The 20,768-nt window shown below is 36.9% G+C and overlaps 2 protein-coding genes across 3 annotated transcripts in view; one reads left to right on the top strand and one right to left on the bottom strand.

Annotated features, from left to right (window-relative positions):
- rpl35 (ribosomal protein L35) overlaps window positions 1–20,768 on the bottom strand; it is a 518,047-nt gene that overhangs the window by 425,959 nt on the left and 71,320 nt on the right. The gene's annotated exons all lie outside the window — the stretch shown is intronic.
- Window positions 1–20,768, top strand: part of col5a1 (procollagen, type V, alpha 1) — a 106,149-nt gene that overhangs the window by 82,697 nt on the left and 2,684 nt on the right. The window contains exons 39-65 of one of the 2 annotated variants that reach the window (XM_051877826.1): window positions 292–399; window positions 520–609; window positions 863–916; window positions 2,039–2,146; window positions 2,239–2,346; window positions 3,393–3,446; window positions 3,687–3,740; window positions 3,834–3,941; window positions 5,326–5,379; window positions 5,477–5,584; window positions 8,655–8,708; window positions 8,822–8,929; window positions 9,174–9,227; window positions 9,318–9,371; window positions 9,454–9,507; window positions 9,664–9,717; window positions 9,822–9,929; window positions 11,150–11,203; window positions 11,295–11,348; window positions 11,543–11,650; window positions 11,746–11,799; window positions 12,130–12,165; window positions 12,281–12,334; window positions 14,542–14,803; window positions 15,223–15,335; window positions 17,451–17,519; window positions 20,522–20,755. In XM_051877826.1, coding sequence (XP_051733786.1) covers window positions 292–399; window positions 520–609; window positions 863–916; window positions 2,039–2,146; window positions 2,239–2,346; window positions 3,393–3,446; window positions 3,687–3,740; window positions 3,834–3,941; window positions 5,326–5,379; window positions 5,477–5,584; window positions 8,655–8,708; window positions 8,822–8,929; window positions 9,174–9,227; window positions 9,318–9,371; window positions 9,454–9,507; window positions 9,664–9,717; window positions 9,822–9,929; window positions 11,150–11,203; window positions 11,295–11,348; window positions 11,543–11,650; window positions 11,746–11,799; window positions 12,130–12,165; window positions 12,281–12,334; window positions 14,542–14,803; window positions 15,223–15,335; window positions 17,451–17,519; window positions 20,522–20,755 — 2,370 coding nt within the window. Of the gene's footprint in view, window positions 1–291; window positions 400–519; window positions 610–862; window positions 917–2,038; window positions 2,147–2,238; window positions 2,347–3,392; window positions 3,447–3,686; window positions 3,741–3,833; window positions 3,942–5,325; window positions 5,380–5,476; window positions 5,585–8,654; window positions 8,709–8,821; window positions 8,930–9,173; window positions 9,228–9,317; window positions 9,372–9,453; window positions 9,508–9,663; window positions 9,718–9,821; window positions 9,930–11,149; window positions 11,204–11,294; window positions 11,349–11,542; window positions 11,651–11,745; window positions 11,800–12,129; window positions 12,166–12,280; window positions 12,335–14,541; window positions 14,804–15,222; window positions 15,336–17,450; window positions 17,520–17,571; window positions 17,641–20,521; window positions 20,756–20,768 lie in introns of both variants that reach the window. The other variant, XM_051877827.1, reaches the window with a different exon arrangement.

Consider the following 20,768-nt stretch of genomic DNA (forward strand, 5'->3'; position numbering starts at 1 on the left):
ACTTAGTAAATCATGCATGTCATGTGCGGGGCTCCGTAGAATCATTTTTCCTCTAGATTAAAAATATTATAATTTGAATTAATCATATTTTGTTAAAGTGGCGACATGCATATTAAATAAATCCTGTGCAAACTCTGCTTTGTTGAGGTAAATTAAATCATTCTGAATTTTCAAATTGCTTTTGAATTGAATTGATTCACTAACAAATCGTCATTTGAATTGATTCAGTATCAACCCAAAGATTCATCTACCCCAGTACCTTGCCTATAATCCATCTCTTTTTCTCTTTAGGGACCAACAGGTGAGACAGGACCAATGGGAGAGCGAGGTCACCCTGGACCCCCAGGACCACCCGGTGAACAGGGTCTTCCTGGAGCTGCGGGCAAAGAGGGAGCGAAGGTGCAAACAAATTCACATTTCAACATTTACATCCAAAATACACAGAAATACACCTCAATCTATCCAGTTATCTATTGGTCAGAAGTGGTTTACCTCGTATCTGGTTCTTTGTGCTCACAGGGAGATCCAGGTCCAGCAGGGTCAGCGGGTAAAGACGGACCTCCAGGACTCAGAGGGTTCCCAGGCGAGAGAGGTTTACCAGGCCCTGTGGTGAGCATCAAGAATGAAACATGCGATTTGAACTAAGTGTTGAACTTTGTGTGACTTTTTGTCATCTTTGTGTAATTCACTTGCACAGGCGAGTATCTCTCTTTTCATGTTTTGTTTTTAACTCTGAGCTTTTTAGTTTGTTGTTCAGTATAAATAGAACATCCCCCGTGTCGTCTCTAACCTTCAAACGTGTCGTGCAGGAGCACATGGATGTGTTTGTGTACATTCAGCACTTTTATGTGTCTGTTTGCAGGGATCAGCAGGTTTGAAAGGGAGTGAAGGACCTCCAGGGCCACCCGGACCCGCTGTAAGTAGACATTTTCTGTCTTTTTGTCTATTTCTTCTTCAACTGCTTTGTTAATTGCTTGTTTACCTTGTTATGTCTTTCTCTTTTATCCTTTTGCTCCACACTCTGGTTTTTCAGTGAGTATAGTGATTCAGTGCATATGATATTGATTTATATCTAAAGTACCAGGCAAACATTTGGACTTTGAATTCATTGTATACTATTTAGTTAATGTTTTAGAGTGAATAGTGTAGAAAAAGCATCAACAAGTGTTCAACATACAGTACCGTTCAAAAGTTCAGGATCAGTAAGATTTTCTTTAAATATATTAATACTTTTATTCAGCAAGGATGCATTAATCAAAAGTGACAGTAAAGACATGTATAATGTTATAATATTTCAAATTAATGCTGTTGCTGTTTCTATTAATCAAAGAATCCTGAAAAAAAAATTAAAGTAGAAAACCGTTTTGAATTGTAATAATATTTCACAATATTACTGGTTTTACTGTATTTTTGATCAAATAAATGCAGCTTTGGTGAACATGAGACTTCTTTCAAAAAAATCTTGAAAGAATAAACTCAAATATTTATATACATTTTTTATATTTACTAATAATTATATTTTATTAATAATATTTAATAATTTTATATTTAACAATAATTATGTTTTATATGTAATACATTTTATATATTTATATTATATATTTATTATTACTAAAATAAAATGTGGAAAATATTAATAAATAAATAAATAAATAAATAAAAGTCAAATATTAAGAAGTTGTGTCCAAATGTTTCGCTAGTGTATGTTTATGAATCATAGATGATTATAGATTATCAAAAGGTTTGTCACCTTTCACCTCTCCTCTCTCTTTTCATGCAGTCTTGACACCAACATTTTTTAATACTTAGATTTGGCAGATATCTTATATAAAGCTGCATAGTTATATAATCAATAACTTGCAAATGCAATGCTTATTTCTTCATTAAAAATCATAGCTGTTTTTTATACATGTCTACGCCTCCATATGAATTTCTTCAAGAACAAATGCATAATTAATCAAACATCATCAAGCCATCAATAGCTAATGGTATTCACTGCAAAAACATTGGTTATGAAATTTCATATTCACATTCATAGGGTTCTCCTGGTGAACGTGGTCCTGCTGGCCCAGCTGGTCCTACCGGCCTCCCGGGCCGACCTGGACCTCAAGGACCCCCAGGCCCCGCTGGAGAGAAAGGTGGACCTGTGAGTACACATTATTTATGATCCCTGTTTTGTCCCATTGCACTCTCATATGGTTAAAATATTCACTATAACCTCTTTCTCTCTCATATTAGGGCGAGAAAGGACCTCAAGGCCCAGCTGGTAGAGATGGTATTCAGGGACCTGTGGGGCTTCCAGGCCCGGCTGGACCCATCGGACCCCCAGGAGAGGATGGTGATAAGGTACAGAAGAAATTGAAGTGGTAGAAAGTAAGGGAAGAAGGTTTGAGAAGAGAAATTAATTAATTAAAAATAGAGAGATGTGGGCATGTAATTGATGGTCATGATTGAATCTGAAGGTTTTGCTAGATGATTAGATCAGGATGAGGAGAAGTGAAGGTCACATCTCATACACACACATAGATCAAACTAGTCAGTGGTCAGATCATATTTTCTTTTGAGGAATGGATGGTCTGGTAGGGAATAAAATATGCAGTTAGCTTTGTTGTAAATGATCTGATTTAACACTTAGGTGAATGTGTAAAGGAAATGAGATCACCATGACACACTCACACACACCTACACACACATATTTGGGGTTTGTGTAGGTGTGTGTGACACCAACATGTGTTAGCATTGGCAGTTTTAAGGTGTGAGCGATATTTGAAGGATGTGTGTGTCAGCTCTGCCATGTGTGACAGGTGCAAAGCCTTCTGGGAAATATAGTCAGAGGAATAAATAGCAGTGCTAGTTTCCTAATGTCTGTCTTCACAAACAAAAATGGACCAAAAAGTATTACTGTGGGGCAATACCATATTTTTTTGCCATGTACCATGTTAATACTTTTTTTTTTTCAACATATACAATAATAGTATTGTTGAATTATTTGATTTTCCTTGGATTGCCATGAATGCATTACTGTTCAAAAGTTGTACGGTATTGTTTTAAAAGAAATTAATACTTCAAATTCAGCATGAATGTATTAAATTGATTAAAAGTGGCAGTAAAGACATTTATAATGTTACAAAAGATTTCTATTCAAATAGATGCTGCTTTTTTGATGAGCAGAAGAGACTACTTTCAAAAACATCTTACTAACCCCAGACTTGTGAATATAATAATCATAAAATACCATAATATCACCATCTGATACCATCGTCCACAATATAATGTTTCACTCCTAAACTTAGACAGGCAACACCAAGAAAACAGATATTGTATTTGTATTTTTGTATCATGTGACCTCTTTGCATAAATTTGCATATGTAAATGCTGTGTTATTGTGACAGGGCGAGATTGGAGAGCCAGGACAGAAGGGAAGCAAAGGTGACAAGGGCGAGCAGGTGAGTCACTCTGAATTTACTGTTTACGTTTACATTACAATTGAGACTGAAAGCATCATTTATTCAACGAGTCCCTGTTTGTATTTGTCTGTTTGTTTGTGTCGCCCTCCCATGATCATCATTCGTTCTGTTATTACCACTGTGCGGTGATGAATATAGATGTTATGATAATCAATGAGTTGTGCTTTCTTGCTTGCTTCTTTCTTTCATATTTCTCTCCTTCTTTCTGCCTTACTTCAGGGTCCTCCAGGACCTACCGGTCCCCAAGGTCCAAGCGGTCAGCCGGGTCCTCCTGTAAGTACTCTGAAATCATCCATGTCTCATATGTTGTACTGTATGTCTTGCTGCAGTATAAGCAGTGTTAGTGATGTCACTTCCTCCTTGCAGGGTGCTGATGGAGAGCAAGGTCCCAGAGGTCAGCAGGGTCTTTTTGGACAGAAGGGAGATGAGGGCTCACGAGGCTTCCCAGGACCACCCGGACCTGTCGGCCTTCAGGTTAGCATGCTAAGTTTGGTTTTGGCTTGTTTAAAGTCAACATGAAATAAAACATATTTTTCTAATACACTTTACGTGTCTTATAGCGCAAAATTGAGCTTAAAACAGCAGTTACTCTAAGTACGTAAAACAAAATGTTGGCGCAATTCGGTTCGCTCAGTGATGGACCTGATTATTTTGCAATAAATCACTAAAAATCAGATAGCACAACCTTTTTTGGGGCATTTTGCCTTTATTATGACAGGACAGTAAGTTGACAGGAAGCGAAGTTGAAGAGAGAGAGGGGGACGGGATTGGGAAAGGTCCACAAACTGGGAATTATATATTGGCACGCTGCCCACTAGGCTATTGGCGGCAATAACACAAGCTGCTTTGATTGTTATGCTGAAACACTAAATATGATGGAGGAAGATGAGAAAATAGTGAAATACAAGGGGAAATCTACCCAAGTGAAAAGAAATCAGACAGTCAATGTCATAAAAATTGACATGGAGAAATGTGTAACAGACATTTTGCAGATGCAAACTGTGAATAATGTTTTTTATGTGTTTTTCTTAAAATAAAGTTAATTTTGGCCACATTTCACATTAGTTTTTGCTTACCAGAGCTGTTGAAAACAGAGATTCACACCAGAGGCCTTTCAGCATGCTGATGTTTTTCAAATAAAACCGAATAAACTACACATAAGATGAAGTCAGCAGATGCACAAGTATTTTGGATGAAGCCCATTTGCATTTAGTATATAGTGTTCACTCTAACAGTACCCAATTTTGAAGCACACTGCCATATAAAACTCCATGTAATTGCCTAAATTGCATCTAGTGTTGAGGAAAAATGCTCAAACCAGCCAGCTTTGTTCATACAGTCTTTTTATGTAATGGGGAAAAAATAACAGAAGTTTAAAATGAATGATGGTCAACGTCATAAAGAATGACAAGTCTGATCCAGCGCTTGGATTTTTCGCAATTACCTGCTGATTTTGGGAACATAACGAACAAAACTCAATTAAATAGCCACTTTGGATACCTCGTATCTGAATTACATGTGCCATAACAACACCTTTTGATGGTTTGAATGTGTCCGACGGTGCTTGATGGACAAAATGGCGGTTAGCAACAAGGCTTCTCAGCACAGTAATTTGATTGGCTCTTTTGGCTGTCACTCATTTAGCTGTCATAAGGTCAATTCATCAGCATCATTCAAGATGGATGAAATCAAGTCTTGACCTGGAAATACATCACATGGTGAAAGTATAATGGGCTGCAAATGCCATTTCATGTTGACTGTAAATTTTAGTTTATGTAGTATGTGTTTATGTAGTAACAGAATTTAACTGGTTAAAATAAATTGTAACTGGTTTTAACTGGTTTGTGATTGTGTGCAGGGCTTGCCTGGACCCCCTGGTGAGAAAGGAGAAACTGGTGATGTCGGTCAAATGGTACAGTTCCACATCTATAAAATCATTTTGGTAAAATGTACGTTTACTTTAATAGAAAATGAGTTTTCTCACTGCATTTTCTTAACTTTTCTCTTAGGGTCCACCTGGTCCACCAGGCCCCAGAGGCCCCTCTGGACCCCCAGGAGCTGACGGGCCACAGGGACCTCCGGGAGGTATCGGAAACCCAGGAGCAGTGGGAGAGAAGGTGTGTGTGTGTTTGTGTGTTGTTATGCTCTGTCAGTTCAGGATTTGCTTCTTACAAAGGTACAAAGTAAGATATTTGGATTTGTCTGTAACCAAGCAGATCTCGCCCCCCATTGACTACCATAGTATTTTTTTTCCTACTATAGTAGTCAATGGGGGGTGAGATCTGCTTGGTTATAAACATTCCTCCAAATATCTTCCTTTGTGCTCAACAGAACAAATGTATACAGGTTTGGAACAACTTGAAGGGGAGTAAATGATGACAGAATTTTTATTTTTGGGTGAACTATCCCTTTAGTTTTTAGTTTATTTAGTACTTATTATTATTAATGCTGAAAATACATTACTAAAATACAAAATGATGTTTTTGTGACAACAGATAAGTAATCTCATTGTCATAAAAATGAGACATTTTTAACAAAATAATGCAAAATACTGTAAAAAAGTATTCATGGCTGATTTTCAATTTAGTCGCCATTTGCAGATGTGGCAAAAACTCAATTTTGAGCCCTGTCATGTGTGATGAGAGAAAGGAAGAGATTGTATTCTTCATCAAATAACTAAATATGCTTTTCTCACCTGGAAAAAGTAAGATATTATGACATAAATTCAACAAGTAACACATTGCTGAACTTTACAAAAGATTACGTTCAGATTTATGTTCTGATTATGCCATATACATTATTTCTGGAGTTCAGGTTGTGTTTGCGCAGTGAGAGTGTTTATTGAGTGTGACACTGAGACGTGAGTGTTGTATCTTTCTGTACGTCTCAGCAGAGCAAACAGACAGCGGGTTCGCATGACTGCGCTCGATCACCTCAGCACTGTCCACTGTCAATATTGTTTAATATGGCGCTTCAGCACTATTGTTCTGCCACAGAACCACGGACCCATTTCAGTTCTGCTTAGAGAGGAGTTTTGCCCTGAGAAATGACCCAGAAAAACACAACCGAGGGGAGGGCTTAAAGAAAACAGATAAAGATGATAGAACGAGGGCTGGAGACAAGGCTGTTTGGTGTTAGTCTGGGAAGATTTACCTCGGCACTTCACTCTGACAGACCTCTTATCCCACTACAGAGAGAGAGAGAGAGAGAGAGAGAGATACCTCAGTCTGACGCACAAACATGAATGATGCAGTTCAGCAGTCTGAGAGACTCTTAATCCCTCAATATGGCAGACGCACTGAAGTATCCATGCACACACACACTTCACACACACACAGACTCTCTAAAGCACAGAACATGACTCTTAAACAGGTTTACAAGCACTAGAGAAGTTTCCAGTTACAGTAAACAGATGTAGGTCCTTTATAGCAGCGTTGGAAGGGAAGGTCGGATGCTTTTTGAATGTTTAAAGTCACAAACTGACTGTTTTGATACAGTGTTATTATTAGTGGTTTGCTAACGAGCATCACTATTATTGCTCTTTGAATTTATCGGTATCAGTTGATATTGGATATTTAATTGTGCATGCTCATTTCTCTTACTTTTACCTTTATAGTACCTTTGCCATTATCTTTAAAAGCACTAATAATTTAATACACTGTTAAATGTGATCGTTAACAAATCTCAAAGTTAATTTCATACTGTACAGTACACTATAATGTTGCAATTGGTAAATTCACCTGTAGCATTTTAACAAAATAGTATAGAATTAAAATTTTGTTTGTTTTTATTTTTAATTAGACATAATAGTATAGAATTTTAATTTCAGTTTATTTTTATTTAGACAAAATAGTATAGAATTTTTATTTATTTATTTATTTTTCAGTTATTTATTTTTATTTAGACAAAATAGTGTAGAATTTGAATTGTTTCTTTATTTATTTATTTTCAATTATTTATTTTTTATTTAGACAAAATTGTATTTTTTAATTAGTGATTTAATAGGGACTTTTAATTTTGGTTATTTCTTTTTTGTTTTTATTAACTATTTTTTATTTAGACAAAATAGTATTGAATTTTTATTTTATCCATTTATTTATTTATGTGTTTTTTTAGTTATTTATTTTTATTTAGACATAATAGTATAGAATTTTAATTTTATCCATTTATTTATTTTCAATTACTTATTTTTTATTTACACAAAATAGTATAGATTTTTAATTATGATTCTTTCTTTTTTATTTTTTATTAATTAATTTTATTTAGACAAAAGAGTATTGAATTTTAATTTCAGTTTATTTATTTTTATTTAGACAAAATAGTATAGAATTTTAATTTTGGTTGTTTATTTATTTATTTTTTATTTATTTTTTATTTACATAAAATAGTATAGAATTTTAATTTCCGCCATTTATTTATTTATTTTTTATTAATTATTTTTTATTTAGACAAAATAGTATAGAATTTTAATTTGATCCATTTATTTATTTAGTTATTTATTTTTATTTAGACAAAATTATATAGAATTTTAATTGTATTTAGTTATATACAGTTATTTATTTAATTATTTTAAATTGTTTATTTAATTTCAGCCATTTATCAGTTTTCAGTCATAACATCAAAATAATTATCAGTTTATCGAGTTTATCAAGCAGAATAGAACAATGAAATAAAATGGTTTAAATATCTCATAGACTGAAGGAGGGACCTGAGTCATACATATATGGATACCAGAATATTATAGAAACTTGTGGATGGGCTTTTGACAATGTGCTAAAAAACACTCAGAACAACTTAGCAACCACCCACAACTGCTTAGCTTCATGGCAGTTACTTTTGCACCAATAACAACACTCAGAAAATGTGCAAGTCTAGTTTTCATATTTTTTGTTTGTCAAAGTGTCATTGCTCCAATTCCAAACCATCAGGATATATTATGATTTTCATTCTCATCTGATGGCTGATTGAAGTGGACATCGTCAAGGTCATTTGTTTGTCTGAATATTGATGTTGCACAGATTTTCACGCTAGAATGTGCCGTTCTGCGGAGGAAGGCAGATTTGCTGATGAGACAGTGAATAATGATGCTGACGTGCTCTTCTGTCCAGTGGAGAAAACCTCTGCAGTGTTTGGGAGGAAAAAGAGTGTGATACCATGTTTTACTCACATCTCTCTCTTTTTCTGTAGGGAGACTCCGGTGAAGCAGGAGAACCAGGCCCACAGGGAGACGTCGGCCCTCCAGTACGGCAAAAACACTTACAAACAAACAAACTCACATATGCAAAACTCTAAAACATCACTGCTGAAAGTCTCAGAATAACACGCTCATATTTCATACCTTGTGTGTGTTTTAGGGTCCAAGAGGAGAGCGAGGAGAAAAGGGAGAGGCCGGACCCGCTGGTTCTGCTGGTCCCCCCGGACCAAAAGGACCACCAGGAGATGATGGTCCTAAAGGAAGTCCTGTAAGTTCCCACTGCGCTCACATCTAATGCAATAAGAGCCTTTTGTGCAACTGAAAGGTTCCTTGGATGTTCTTCATGGGATCGTTGATGCCAGTTAAGAACTGTTATTTTTAAGAGTGTATTATAGGTTCTGCTTGCTTATTGGCCAATAAGCATGACTTACTGTGCCTCATTACTCTTAAGTTAAACACACTTATAAGACCATGCAGCCATGTTTCTGATCAAATATTGGTTTGATTTTCAGGGTCCAAGTGGATTCCCTGGTGATCCTGGTCCTCCTGGAGAGCCAGGTCCATCTGTAAGTACTGCTAATGTTTGAATGTAGTTGTTACAAAGATATTTTCAGGTTGTTTCCAGGAAGTGACATCACTTTTTCTTCCTCCTACAGGGTTTGGATGGTGCTCCAGGTGATAAGGGTGACGATGGAGAGGCTGGTCAGCCAGTGAGTGCTTTAAACGCTGCATACATATGTGTGTTTAATAATGATTGCTACTTTTATAATACTGTTTATTTGTTTCTTTCAGGGATCCCCTGGACCTACTGGTGAAACTGGCCCTACTGGTCCTCCAGGAAAGAGAGTGAGTAATGCTTATAGACATCATTTAAATGCATTGAACTAGAGTGCTAAATTAACTTTTAACCACACCTGGAGCCAAAAATATTTCTGACTAAGCCATATATATTAATATTAATATACTTCTAAATAATATACGGATATGTGGCTTTCTCTTTAGGGACCTCCTGGACCTGCTGGACCTGAAGGAAGACAGGGAGAGAAGGGTGCCAAGGTAACATGCACACATTTATACACACTTGCATGCACTTCTATTACAGTACAGTCACACAAACCTTACTGCATTGGTTTTGATGGTTTTGTGTGTCTCTGAATCAGGGTGAATCTGGTCTGGAGGGTCCAGCTGGTAAGACGGGTCCGGTTGGCCCTCAAGGAAGCCCTGGAAAACCTGGTCCTGAGGGTCTGAGAGGTGTGCCTGGACCAGTGGTGAGTGATAATGGACCAGCCTGACAGCCATCCACAGCTCATTAGATCCTAATGTCAGATTTTATGTTAAATGTATTTGGTGAATCGCACAAAAACTGTTAATGACATACCTGGGTCATATTTCACTACAAAATCAAAACAAATATATTGTGCATAAAGAAATTGGAGTCAAGATTTTTAGTTTAAATATTGTAAAAGATTTAAGATGATGCTATAATGCCACAAAAATTACATTTAAATTCAATAGTATTAATAAATTAATCATTTAGATTTTTATTATAAGATCAATGAAGCTCTTTCTCCTCAATTTTCTCTTTAAATATATGCATTTTTTTTCATTTATTATATATTTTTTTTATTTAAATTTTGTAGTATTAATGAATGAAACCTATTTTTAAGACCATTAAGGTTTTAATTTAAGATCAATGAAGCAGTTTTTCCCCTAATTTTCCTTGTTACTGTAACAGGAAATTGATGTTAAGGCTGTGTGTCCACCAAAGCGTTTTTTTCCAGCGGCTAGCGTACTTTTCCAATTGTTTACAATGGGAGCGCCGCATTTTTTAAACACCAGGAGTGCAAGGAGCATCTTTTTCACACTCAAGCGCTGAGCGCTCGGCATTTTTTACCGTTCGCCTTGAGTTGAAAAATTTTCAACTTTGAGTAAAACGCTGCGCTCATCACTGTCACTTTTTAGCCAGCCGTCCAATCAGAGTGGAGGACAAATACAACACCGACCAACTGTTACAACATTCTTGCTGTACAACAAGAACAAAATGGATGAGAAATTAATATTGCTGGCCTCCGAACATACATAGCAAGTACTTTTTTGGTCTGAAACAAATTATCTGCGAAATCAGTTGCAAGTAACAGTGCCGTGGATATTCTGTATCATAGTGACAGTGTCTCAACTGAAAAAAGAAGAAAAAAACACTTCAATACTGAAGCGCTTTCAAGCACTTCAAGCAAGTGTCTAGCATTTTCAGCCGGCTCAAAACGCTTTGGTGGACACGTGGTCTAATACAACTGCAAGTTTTATGTTTTCATCATGCCAATGCCATATTTTTTTCTCTTTCGATTTTCGGTTGAAATAATACTGACAATTTGAGTAAGAATCATCCTTTCAGCTTCCAAGATATAACACCAGACCTCATATACAGTTCTGTCTATGGCAGTGTTTCTGATTTGGTGGTAATAAATGGATCTTTTTGGTTCTGATGTAGGGAGAACAAGGACTGCCCGGTGCTCCTGGACCCGACGGACCCCCTGGACCGATGGTACCAACATGTTATTCCTCTGAGAATGAGTTCATTACAGTCTAAAATGACAATCCACAGTCCTCACTCTTCTTATCTTTCTCTCTCTCAGGGTCCTCCTGGCCTGCCTGGACTGAAGGGAGATTCTGGTATTAAAGGTGAAAAGGTAAGAGAAGCAAATTCATCTTTGATACTCCTTATTAACCGGACTGTCATGCTGTCTTGGTAGGTAGCTTACAAGCTTTTGGAATAGAGCTGTAGCAATGACTTTATATGTTAATTGAACTCTGGCTGGCATTATTGATTATGAATGAGTATGTTCATTACAGCTGAGTTTAGTAATCACTTGGGTTGTTTCAGGGTCATCCTGGTCTCATTGGGCTCATTGGACCTCCAGGAGAACAAGGAGAGAAGGGAGACAGAGGGCTGCCGGGTCCGCAGGGATCTTCAGGACCTAAAGGAGACACTGTATGGAACACGTTAACACACATACAGCAATAAAAACTAATATAAGCTTTCAAAATCTTCATAAAGCAGTCTTCACAATCTGTCTTTTCCTACAGGGTATTGCAGGTCCCTCTGGACCTATTGGACCCATTGGACCACCTGGTCTCCCGGTACCATTTTCTGACATTTCTTTGAAATCCTTTATGATGTACACTAATGGAAATAGTAAAGGTTCTTCCCTGGTTCTTAGGTTCAGCATATAACTTTTGTCTTACCAAGAACCATTTTTGACTGTTTAGGGTTTTTAAGGTGCAATATGGTTCTTGGGAGATTAAAAATGTTCATGATATTATTGTTTAGAGTTCTGGGTTCTTTAAAGTACCAGTAGAATGTTTTCTTAAAATCCTTTTAAACTGGTCTTATATGGTTTGATGTTATTTGATTAGATGTTATTATTTCATATGTATAGTGATTTATCTTTGTATTTCACTTTTGTTCAGGGTCCTCCTGGTCCTAAAGGTGCTAAAGGATCATCTGTAAGTTATTCATGTTCTTATTCAAATATTCCTGTTAATTTAATTTGGATTTTAATTAGCAGATTCATTTATCATCTTTAATTACCTAAACCTACTTCTGGTTGTGTCTCTATAGGGTCAGACTGGTCCGAAGGGTGAAGCTGGAATACCGGGACCTCCTGGACCTCCTGTACGTAACTAGGTTCAACACAAAACTGAACTATAAAACAAGCCAAACTAAACACATAAACATGTTATTCCACTGTGAGATAACCGCATATTTTATGATGATTTTGCAGTAGATGTTATGTAAGTATAATTGAGGTCTATTATGTAGCGTAAACTGAATCTGTTAAGATTCCTCTGAGAGATGCTGTGGATATTGCTTCCTTGAGAAAACCTGATATATCTACAAATTGTTTTGGTTCCTGTTTCCACACAATGAGTACAACAAAGTTAACGTCAGTGTAAAGTTCTAATTGTTTAGATAATCATTATCATAAATATGGTTATTTTTCAGGTTTATTACAATATTTTTTATTACTGGGCTTTTTGCCACATTTATTTATAGAGTGAGAAATAGAACAGGAAACAATTAGAAGTGTGAAGAATGTGATGCCCTAGCAACCACACACAACACCCTAACAACCAACTTGCAAAACCCTAGTGACTGTCCAGAGAAGTCATAGAAACCACCCGAAACAGCCTAGTTGCTGCTTAGCGATGGCTTTTTAAATACCCAGAAGACCTTAGCAAGCATCGATTTGCATCTTAGCAACCACTAAAACATTTGCATGGTCAACAGTTGCCTAACAAAACCCTAATAACCATCCAAACATTGTAGTAGCGAGTTTTTCACAGTCAGGCACGTTTTCCAACAATTTAGTAATTGCCTATCAACCACCTAGAACACCCTAGCAATCACGCAGAAAACCCTAGCAGCTATTTAGAACACCTTACTGTAGCAACAGCCTAACAACACACTAGTAACCACCCAAATGTTATGAACACTCATATTTTCTTGCAAACACATTGCAAAAAACACACTAGCAACCATCCAGAAGTTCCTAGCAGTCACTCAGAACACCTTAGCAACACCCTAGTAACCACCCAAACATTGTCGTAGCAACTTTTAAACAACCAAGCAAATCCCTAGATGTCCCAAAACCCAATCAATATCCTAGCAACAACCTATAACACCCTAGCAACCACCCAGAAAACTCTAGCAGCTACATAGAGCAACTTAGCAAATGCCTAATAACACCCTAGTAACCACCCAAACATTGTGGCTGTGAGTTTTGTATGGGTAAGAACCACTCACATTTTCCAACATTTTAGTAGCTCCCTAGCCACCACATTGTAACACCCCAGAAACTACCCAAAATGTCCTAGAAACACACTATCAACCATCCAGAAGTTCCTAGCTTTTACTCAGAACACCTTAGCAACACCCTAGTAACCACCCAAACATTGTCGTAGCAACTTTTACACAACCAAGCAAATCCCTAGATGTCCCAAAACCCAATCAATATCCTAGCAACAACCTATAACACCCTAGCAACCACCCAGAAAACTCTAGCAGCTACATAGAGCAACTTAGCAAATGCCTAATAACACCCTAGTAACCACCCAAACATTGTAGCTGTGAATTTTGTATGGGTAAGAACCACTCACATTTTCCAGCATTTTAGTAGCTCCCATATTGCAAAACCCCAGAAACTACCCAAAATGTCCTAAAAAACACACTATCAACCATACAGAAGTTCCTAGCTTTTACTCAGAACACCTTAGCAACACCCTATTAACCACCCAAACATTGTCATAACATATTTTACACAACCAAGCAAATCCCTAGATATCCCAGTACCCAAGCAATATCCCAACAGCAACCTAGAACACCCTAGCAACCACTCAAAGAACCCTAGCAACTACATAGAACACCTTAGGAAATCCTAACAACACCCCAGTAACCACCCAAACATTGTGGCTGTGAGTTTTGTATTGGTAAGAACCACTCACGTACCAACAGTTTAGTAGCTCCCTTGCAACCACATTGCAAAATCCCCAGAAATTACCCAAAACCTGACAGCAACATAATGTCGGCCCAGATCCGGCCCACATCTGGTCCGTGTGAAATCCACATGTATCAGATGTGGGCCGGATCTGGGCCACATTATGTTGCTGTCTGGGAAATGTCCTAGAAACACACTAGCAACCACTTAAAACATACTATCAACCATCCAGAAGTTCCTAGCAGTCACTCAGAACACCTTAGCAACTGCCTAACAACACCTTAGCAACCATCCAAACATTGTGAATTTTACACCTGCACTCTTAATATTTTTCTAATGCTTCAGGGAATGTCATGTGAATATTAACGGTTGTCTTCTCGTCTAGGGTCCACCTGGTGATGTCATCCACCCTCTGCCCATCCAGTCCAGCCCCAAACGGGCAAAGAGGAACATTGATGCCAGCCAGATGATGGACGACGCTGCAGATGCCAACTACAAAGACTATGAGGACGGCATGGAGGAGATATTCGGCTCTCTGAACTCTCTCAAACTGGAGATTGAACAGATGAAACACCCGCTGGGCACACAGAGTAACCCCGCCCGCACCTGCAAAGACCTACAGCTGTGCCACCCAGATTTCCCAGATGGTATTTATCTCTCTCTCTCTCTCTCTCTCTCTCACAAACACACACACAGTTTTTAATTTCAAAGTGTGTTAATGAATGTTTTACACAAAGCATCAGTAAAAACAACAATAACAGAAATAGACAAAAGGTACCATGATGCTAATAAAAAAAAATATATATATTATACAACACATAAATCTAGCAATATAGATATAGTAATATAAAATTAAATTTAATTAATTTAAAAAAGTAATTTAATTAAAGTCATCTTCATATGGAGGCTTTAATTGCATATTGAGCTTTGCAAGTTAATTACTATGAATTAATTGTCATATCATGTAATTAATTTGATTCACAGCCCTGTATGAAATGAATCTCATTTGAATTTTAACATAGAAAGAAGGACGATCCATCATAAGCTATATGTACTCTCTTTTCAGGTGAATACTGGATTGATCCGAACCAGGGCTGCTCCAGAGACTCTTTCAAAGTGTACTGTAACTTCACAGCAGGTGGCGAGAGCTGCATCTTCCCCGATAAAAAGAGCGAAGGGGTAAGAAATGTTCTCCTGACAGGCACAAAGCAAAACACTTTGGGACGACTTCCCAAAAGTCCAGATCTGGAGTAAAACAGATTTGATGTCAGAATCACAATGCACAACAACACTCAACATTAAGATGAACACACTAAATTCAACTCACATTTCAAGTATAGTCCATGGATTCCTGAAAAACCTCCAGAGAGAAATTGTTCAGCTTAGCATGCAGAGAGAAAGAGACATACAGTCTGTTCAATATGTCACACTGTCTTAAGGTCACATCTGATTTTCACCAGATTTGCTGGAGGGTTTTTTTGTCCACTGAAAATCTATGGAAAGATGTACTCTGCACATCAGAATGACATATTGAAACGTCCTGTACTTTCTTTCACAGACTGTATTTTTTGTTCTCATCAAACTGAATGAGGTCTATACCAGAAACTCGACTCAAAGATTTATTCTGTATTAGATTCTGCACAGAAGTGTGACGAGTTATTTGCCTTAATGAGTCTCAGAAGCGTCACTGATGGAGAATCACTCAGTGGGGTGTGAAGGTGACTCTCACAAACAACAGAACTAACTTCAGTGCTTCCGCAGGTTCACCCTTCACTCCAGCAGATGCAGCCAACAATAAACAATAACCTCCTCAGGCCTATTCTCACCAAGAACAAATATTTGTTTTGGCAGGCTTTTAATTCAAACCAACCCTTGCATTCTGATGGACCTCTTCACACTGGATGCATCATTTTTTTATTTTTTGTTCACTCAGCAAAGAGAGCAAGTGAAATCTGCCTCATGACCCTGTTAACAATGGATATGAAAATGTATCCACTTTTTTATTTTAGGTTTTTAGTCACATTTTTGTTTAGCAAAAATATTTTATTTAATTAAATTTTTTTTTAAACAATTTTTAGGTTTTTGTTACAATTTGATAGGTTTTTTTTTATTTTTCAAGGCATTTTTTTTTTTACTGTGTACTCCTAAAACAAATTATTTCATAAAATTAAAATTATATTGTTATTATTGGTATATGAATGTTTTGACCCCCTTAACACCGGATGTGAAAATTTATCCTGAAAGAAAAAATATTTAAAAAACTTTTTTTTTAGGTTTTTAGTCATATTTTTGTTTGTTCAGCAAACATATTTTTATTCAAATTAAATTATATTATTATATTGTTTTAGTTTTTTAAAGGCATTAATTTATTTAAAGGCATTACTCTGTACTCTTTTCTTTCATAAAATTAAAATTATATTATATTTTTTTTTAGGTTTTTAAGACTTTTTTAGTTCACTCAGCAAGAAAAAATATTTCATTATATTGAAAATTGCATTATTATTATATCATTTTTAAAAACATTTCTTTAGGTATTTAACTCACATTAGTTTTCTCTGCAAAAAAATATCATACATAAATAATAATATAATAATTATTTATATAAATGCAAAAAATATATATATTATATATAAATAATAATATAATAATATATAAATAATATTATTATATTAAAATAATATTAATTAATGTAAATATTTACAAGGTTTTTTTAGGTTTATGTCTTCTCTTTCTCAGCAATGGATATAATTATATATTAGTTGTGTATACAAAGATTGCTTTCATACAGGATTGCATTGTATTAATTGTATGGCTTTGGCCATTATGTTGTAAATTAACTCATGAATCCAAAAGACATTCATCTAGATGTCCACAACAGTTAAAACACGTGCAAACTGGATGCAAGAACGTGAATTCCCCTGCCTCGGACATATTAACAACTACACTGAAAAACAGATTCCCATAGGCCAGTGTTGCGAAGTCCGCGGTTTTCCTGTGGAATTGGGCTACTTTTACACTGTTGCCGCGAGTAGTTTTTCATGTCGGCGGGTTGAAGCGACCCCAAATAACATAATATTTAGCCCCTGGATTGCGACTTTTACCTGGGGAGCCCCACCAAAAACGTGGATTTTATACTCCCGGAACACGATTTTTACTGTGGGACCCCCGTGGAACGCGATTGGGCTTGTTTTGTTGTGAAAACCTGGCAACCCATGCCATAGGCTGTCTCTTCTACTCTCATCTGTCTCTCGCTTTCTTCAGTATTGACTCCAGTTAACTCTTTCTCTCTCTCAGGCCAGACTCACCTCTTGGGTGAAGGAGAATCCGGGGTCGTGGTTCAGTGAATTCAAACGTGGTAAACTGGTAAGAGTGACTCCTCTTTTTTGTCCTCCTGAAATAGTCTCCTATTTTACAGAGCAAAATGGCTCGCTGGCCCAAAGACAGTCCAGGCACATGGTATAGTCGCTACAAGAGAGGGTCCATGGTAAGTAGGAATGCATGAGAGAAGGGGCTCGGTGCCGAGGGTCCACGGATCCTGGGCGATCGGTCTCTTGAAGGCCCGTGCTTCTGCATGCTTCTCGGATCCCTTCATGGCCGAGCATGGTCATCATCAGAACAGCAGCAAAAAGTTTTTTGCTCAGACTTATGGGTAATCTGAGGGCTGTGGGTGGAGACGTCAGTCAGTCTGTAACTTACCCTAGATTTGTGTGTGAAAGTTCTGACTGATAGAATCCAACCTGCCTTCTGTTACTGTAAGATTGACAAAATCAGATTGAAGTGACTGAGTCCGTTAACACATGATTGTAGATCTGCTCCAAATGCTAGACACTCACCTATTTATGACAGTACAAAGAAGATCCCCGAAGTTATTTTGATTATATTTTAATTGCTGCTGAGGAAGAGCGTTTCAAATCCATAACTATGAGGATCTATTTCACATAAGCTGCTGCCTTAGAAGGTAGTAGGCTGTTCACTAGCATTTGGAACAGAGCCTTTGTGTCTGTGGTGGATCTCAGTCACTTCACTGAGCTTCTGGGTTCAGCCTCTCTTGACATGCAGCTGTGATCATGAGGTAATGTGGTCATGGGCAGGTGTTCTTGGTGAGTTGCATGCATGCATGGAAGGTCAATGTATATGAGTGTGTGAGCGGAGCTCCTAATCGTAAGTATATCTTGATGTGTGTGTGCATGGAGCATGTGCTCGCTCTCTCAGTCAGTCACATATGTGTGTGTTTGTGGATCAGAGGAGATGGAGTTTTCTTCTAAACATGGGTTGGTATATTCAAGAATGAAAACAAAACATTTGCATATTTTCCGTAATGCAAATGTTGCATCACACCACAAGGGGAGAATCTGCATATAAACCAGTACAACTCATTTGAATATATTAGTGATACTTTTCAGTGGCGTCTGTAACAAAATGAGTTTATCATCCATGTTTAAATGTGTAAATGAATTTTGGTGTTTAATACATGCAGCGGAGATCTGTGCTGAGAAAAGAGTTCTGTGCTCTTACTTGACTGATGAAACAACACAAATCAAAGTTAAAAGTTTTAAAAGTTCACACATAGCAGTTATTTAGTAAGGATGCATTAAATTGATCAAAAATAAAAGTAAAGAAATGTATAATGTTGCAAAAATTTCTGTTTCAAATAAATGAAAGTGAAGTGAAAGTGATATGTGGCTACGACTGCCCGAATGCTGTTCTTTTGAATTTTCTGTTCATGAAAGAAAAGTAAAATCTCAGTTTCCACAAAAATATGAAGCAGCACAACTGTTTTCAACATTGATGATAATAAGAAATGTTTCTTGAGCAGCAAATCAGCATATTAGAATGATTTCTGAAGGGTCATGTGACACTGAAAATTCAGCTTTGCATCACAGGAATAAATTACAGTTTAACATATATTCAAATAGAAAACACTTAGTTTAAATTGTAAAAATATTTCACAATATATTTTTCTGTATTTTTGATCAAATTAATGCAACATTGATAACCCAAAACTTTTGAATGGTTTTGTATATACATACATACATACATAATTGTTATAGCTAATATTTATTCAAATGACAGCTTGACAATAATTTCTTTTTTTTTTTTTGTCTTAAAGTATTTGCAAAATATTTTAAACAAGACAAATTTACTTGTAGCAAAACTGTAATATATAAAGATATTCATTCTTGTTTTTTTAGAGAATATATATATATATTTTTTTGGTAATTGTTTTTTTCTTAACCTGAAATATTCCTTTTTAGCCAATGTAGACTTTTAACCCCAAATCTTAAAGAGCAGTCAGCAGTGTTGGGGGTAATGCATTACAAGTTATGCAAGTTACATCATCTAGTAACTAGTAAAGTAATGCATTACTTTTAAATTTACAACAAAATATCCAAGTTACTTTTTCAAATAAGTAACTCAAGTTACTTTGTTTTCCCATTTATTGAATGACACCTCTCCTGTCCCCTATGTTGAGAGAAATCAGGAGTGAACTCAATGAGTTACTTTTCAGGGAGTAACGCAATATTGTAACGCATTACTTTTAAAAGTAACTCTCCCCAACACTGGAAGTCAGTGACCATAGAGTACCTCAGAGATGACGTGTTTTTGTAGGCAAAACCCGGAAGCGAGTTAGCATTTTAGGACTTCCGGTTCCATCAGCCTAAAGTCAATGGGTTTTTTGAATGGGTTTTTGCTAAATCGCCTGAATTAAGGTCTGTGGTTAAATATTTTCACGTTTTGATCTATGACATAAAACACACCAGTTATAACCCGCTTGTGATTTTTTTAAACCTTTATTGTGTCTTAAAAACGGCAGTTGCTAACAAGTTGCTAAAATGGACTACTTCCTTTGGCGGGGACTTTAGACGTAATCATGACAAACGGGACATTTGGACAGCATTTCTCATGAAAAAGTGGATAAGTATTCATACACAGCGCAGATCATAATCAGCGAGCATGTTTTTAAATAAAGTTGTTTTTTTAAATAAAGTTTGAGGAAGCTTGGTGGTGGTGACCTTGATCCGCGACCATGGTGTGCTGTAGTCCGTTTATAGCCTACTGTTAGCTTTTTATATCTGACCACTTTATTTAGGCTTCAAAACGTGTAAGTGTCATAACCCTTTGTTAAACACAGCTTATTTTTTGCGATTTTCCAAAAGTCTATGGGAAAAATGCATAGGCTTTCGATCGAGGGAACCCGTGCGCCGTTAACTTCCGGGTTGGCCTACAAAAACACGTCATCTCTGAGGTACTCTATAAAGTACCGTTGGACCGGAGGGGTGTGATGTGTAGTTTTCAACAGAACCTCTAGGGGGCGTTTGTCCAGCCGTTACCTAGACCGCATTGCTTTATTTTTCTCTGTGCAGCTCTCGTACATGGATGCAGAGGGCAATCCGATCGGAGTGGTGCAGATGACATTCCTGCGTTTACTCAGTGCCACGGCTCGACAGAACCTGACCTACAACTGTTACCAGTCGGTGGCTTGGCATGACCAGGATCTGGACAATTACGATAAAGCCATCCGCTTCCTGGGCTCCAACGATGAGGAGATGTCTTACGATAACAACCCGTACATCAGAGCCGCCGTCGACGGCTGCGCGGTAAGAGCCAGAA

Source organism: Ctenopharyngodon idella, chromosome 21 (genome assembly GCF_019924925.1).
Source record: "Ctenopharyngodon idella isolate HZGC_01 chromosome 21, HZGC01, whole genome shotgun sequence".
NCBI lineage: Eukaryota > Metazoa > Chordata > Actinopteri > Cypriniformes > Xenocyprididae > Ctenopharyngodon > Ctenopharyngodon idella.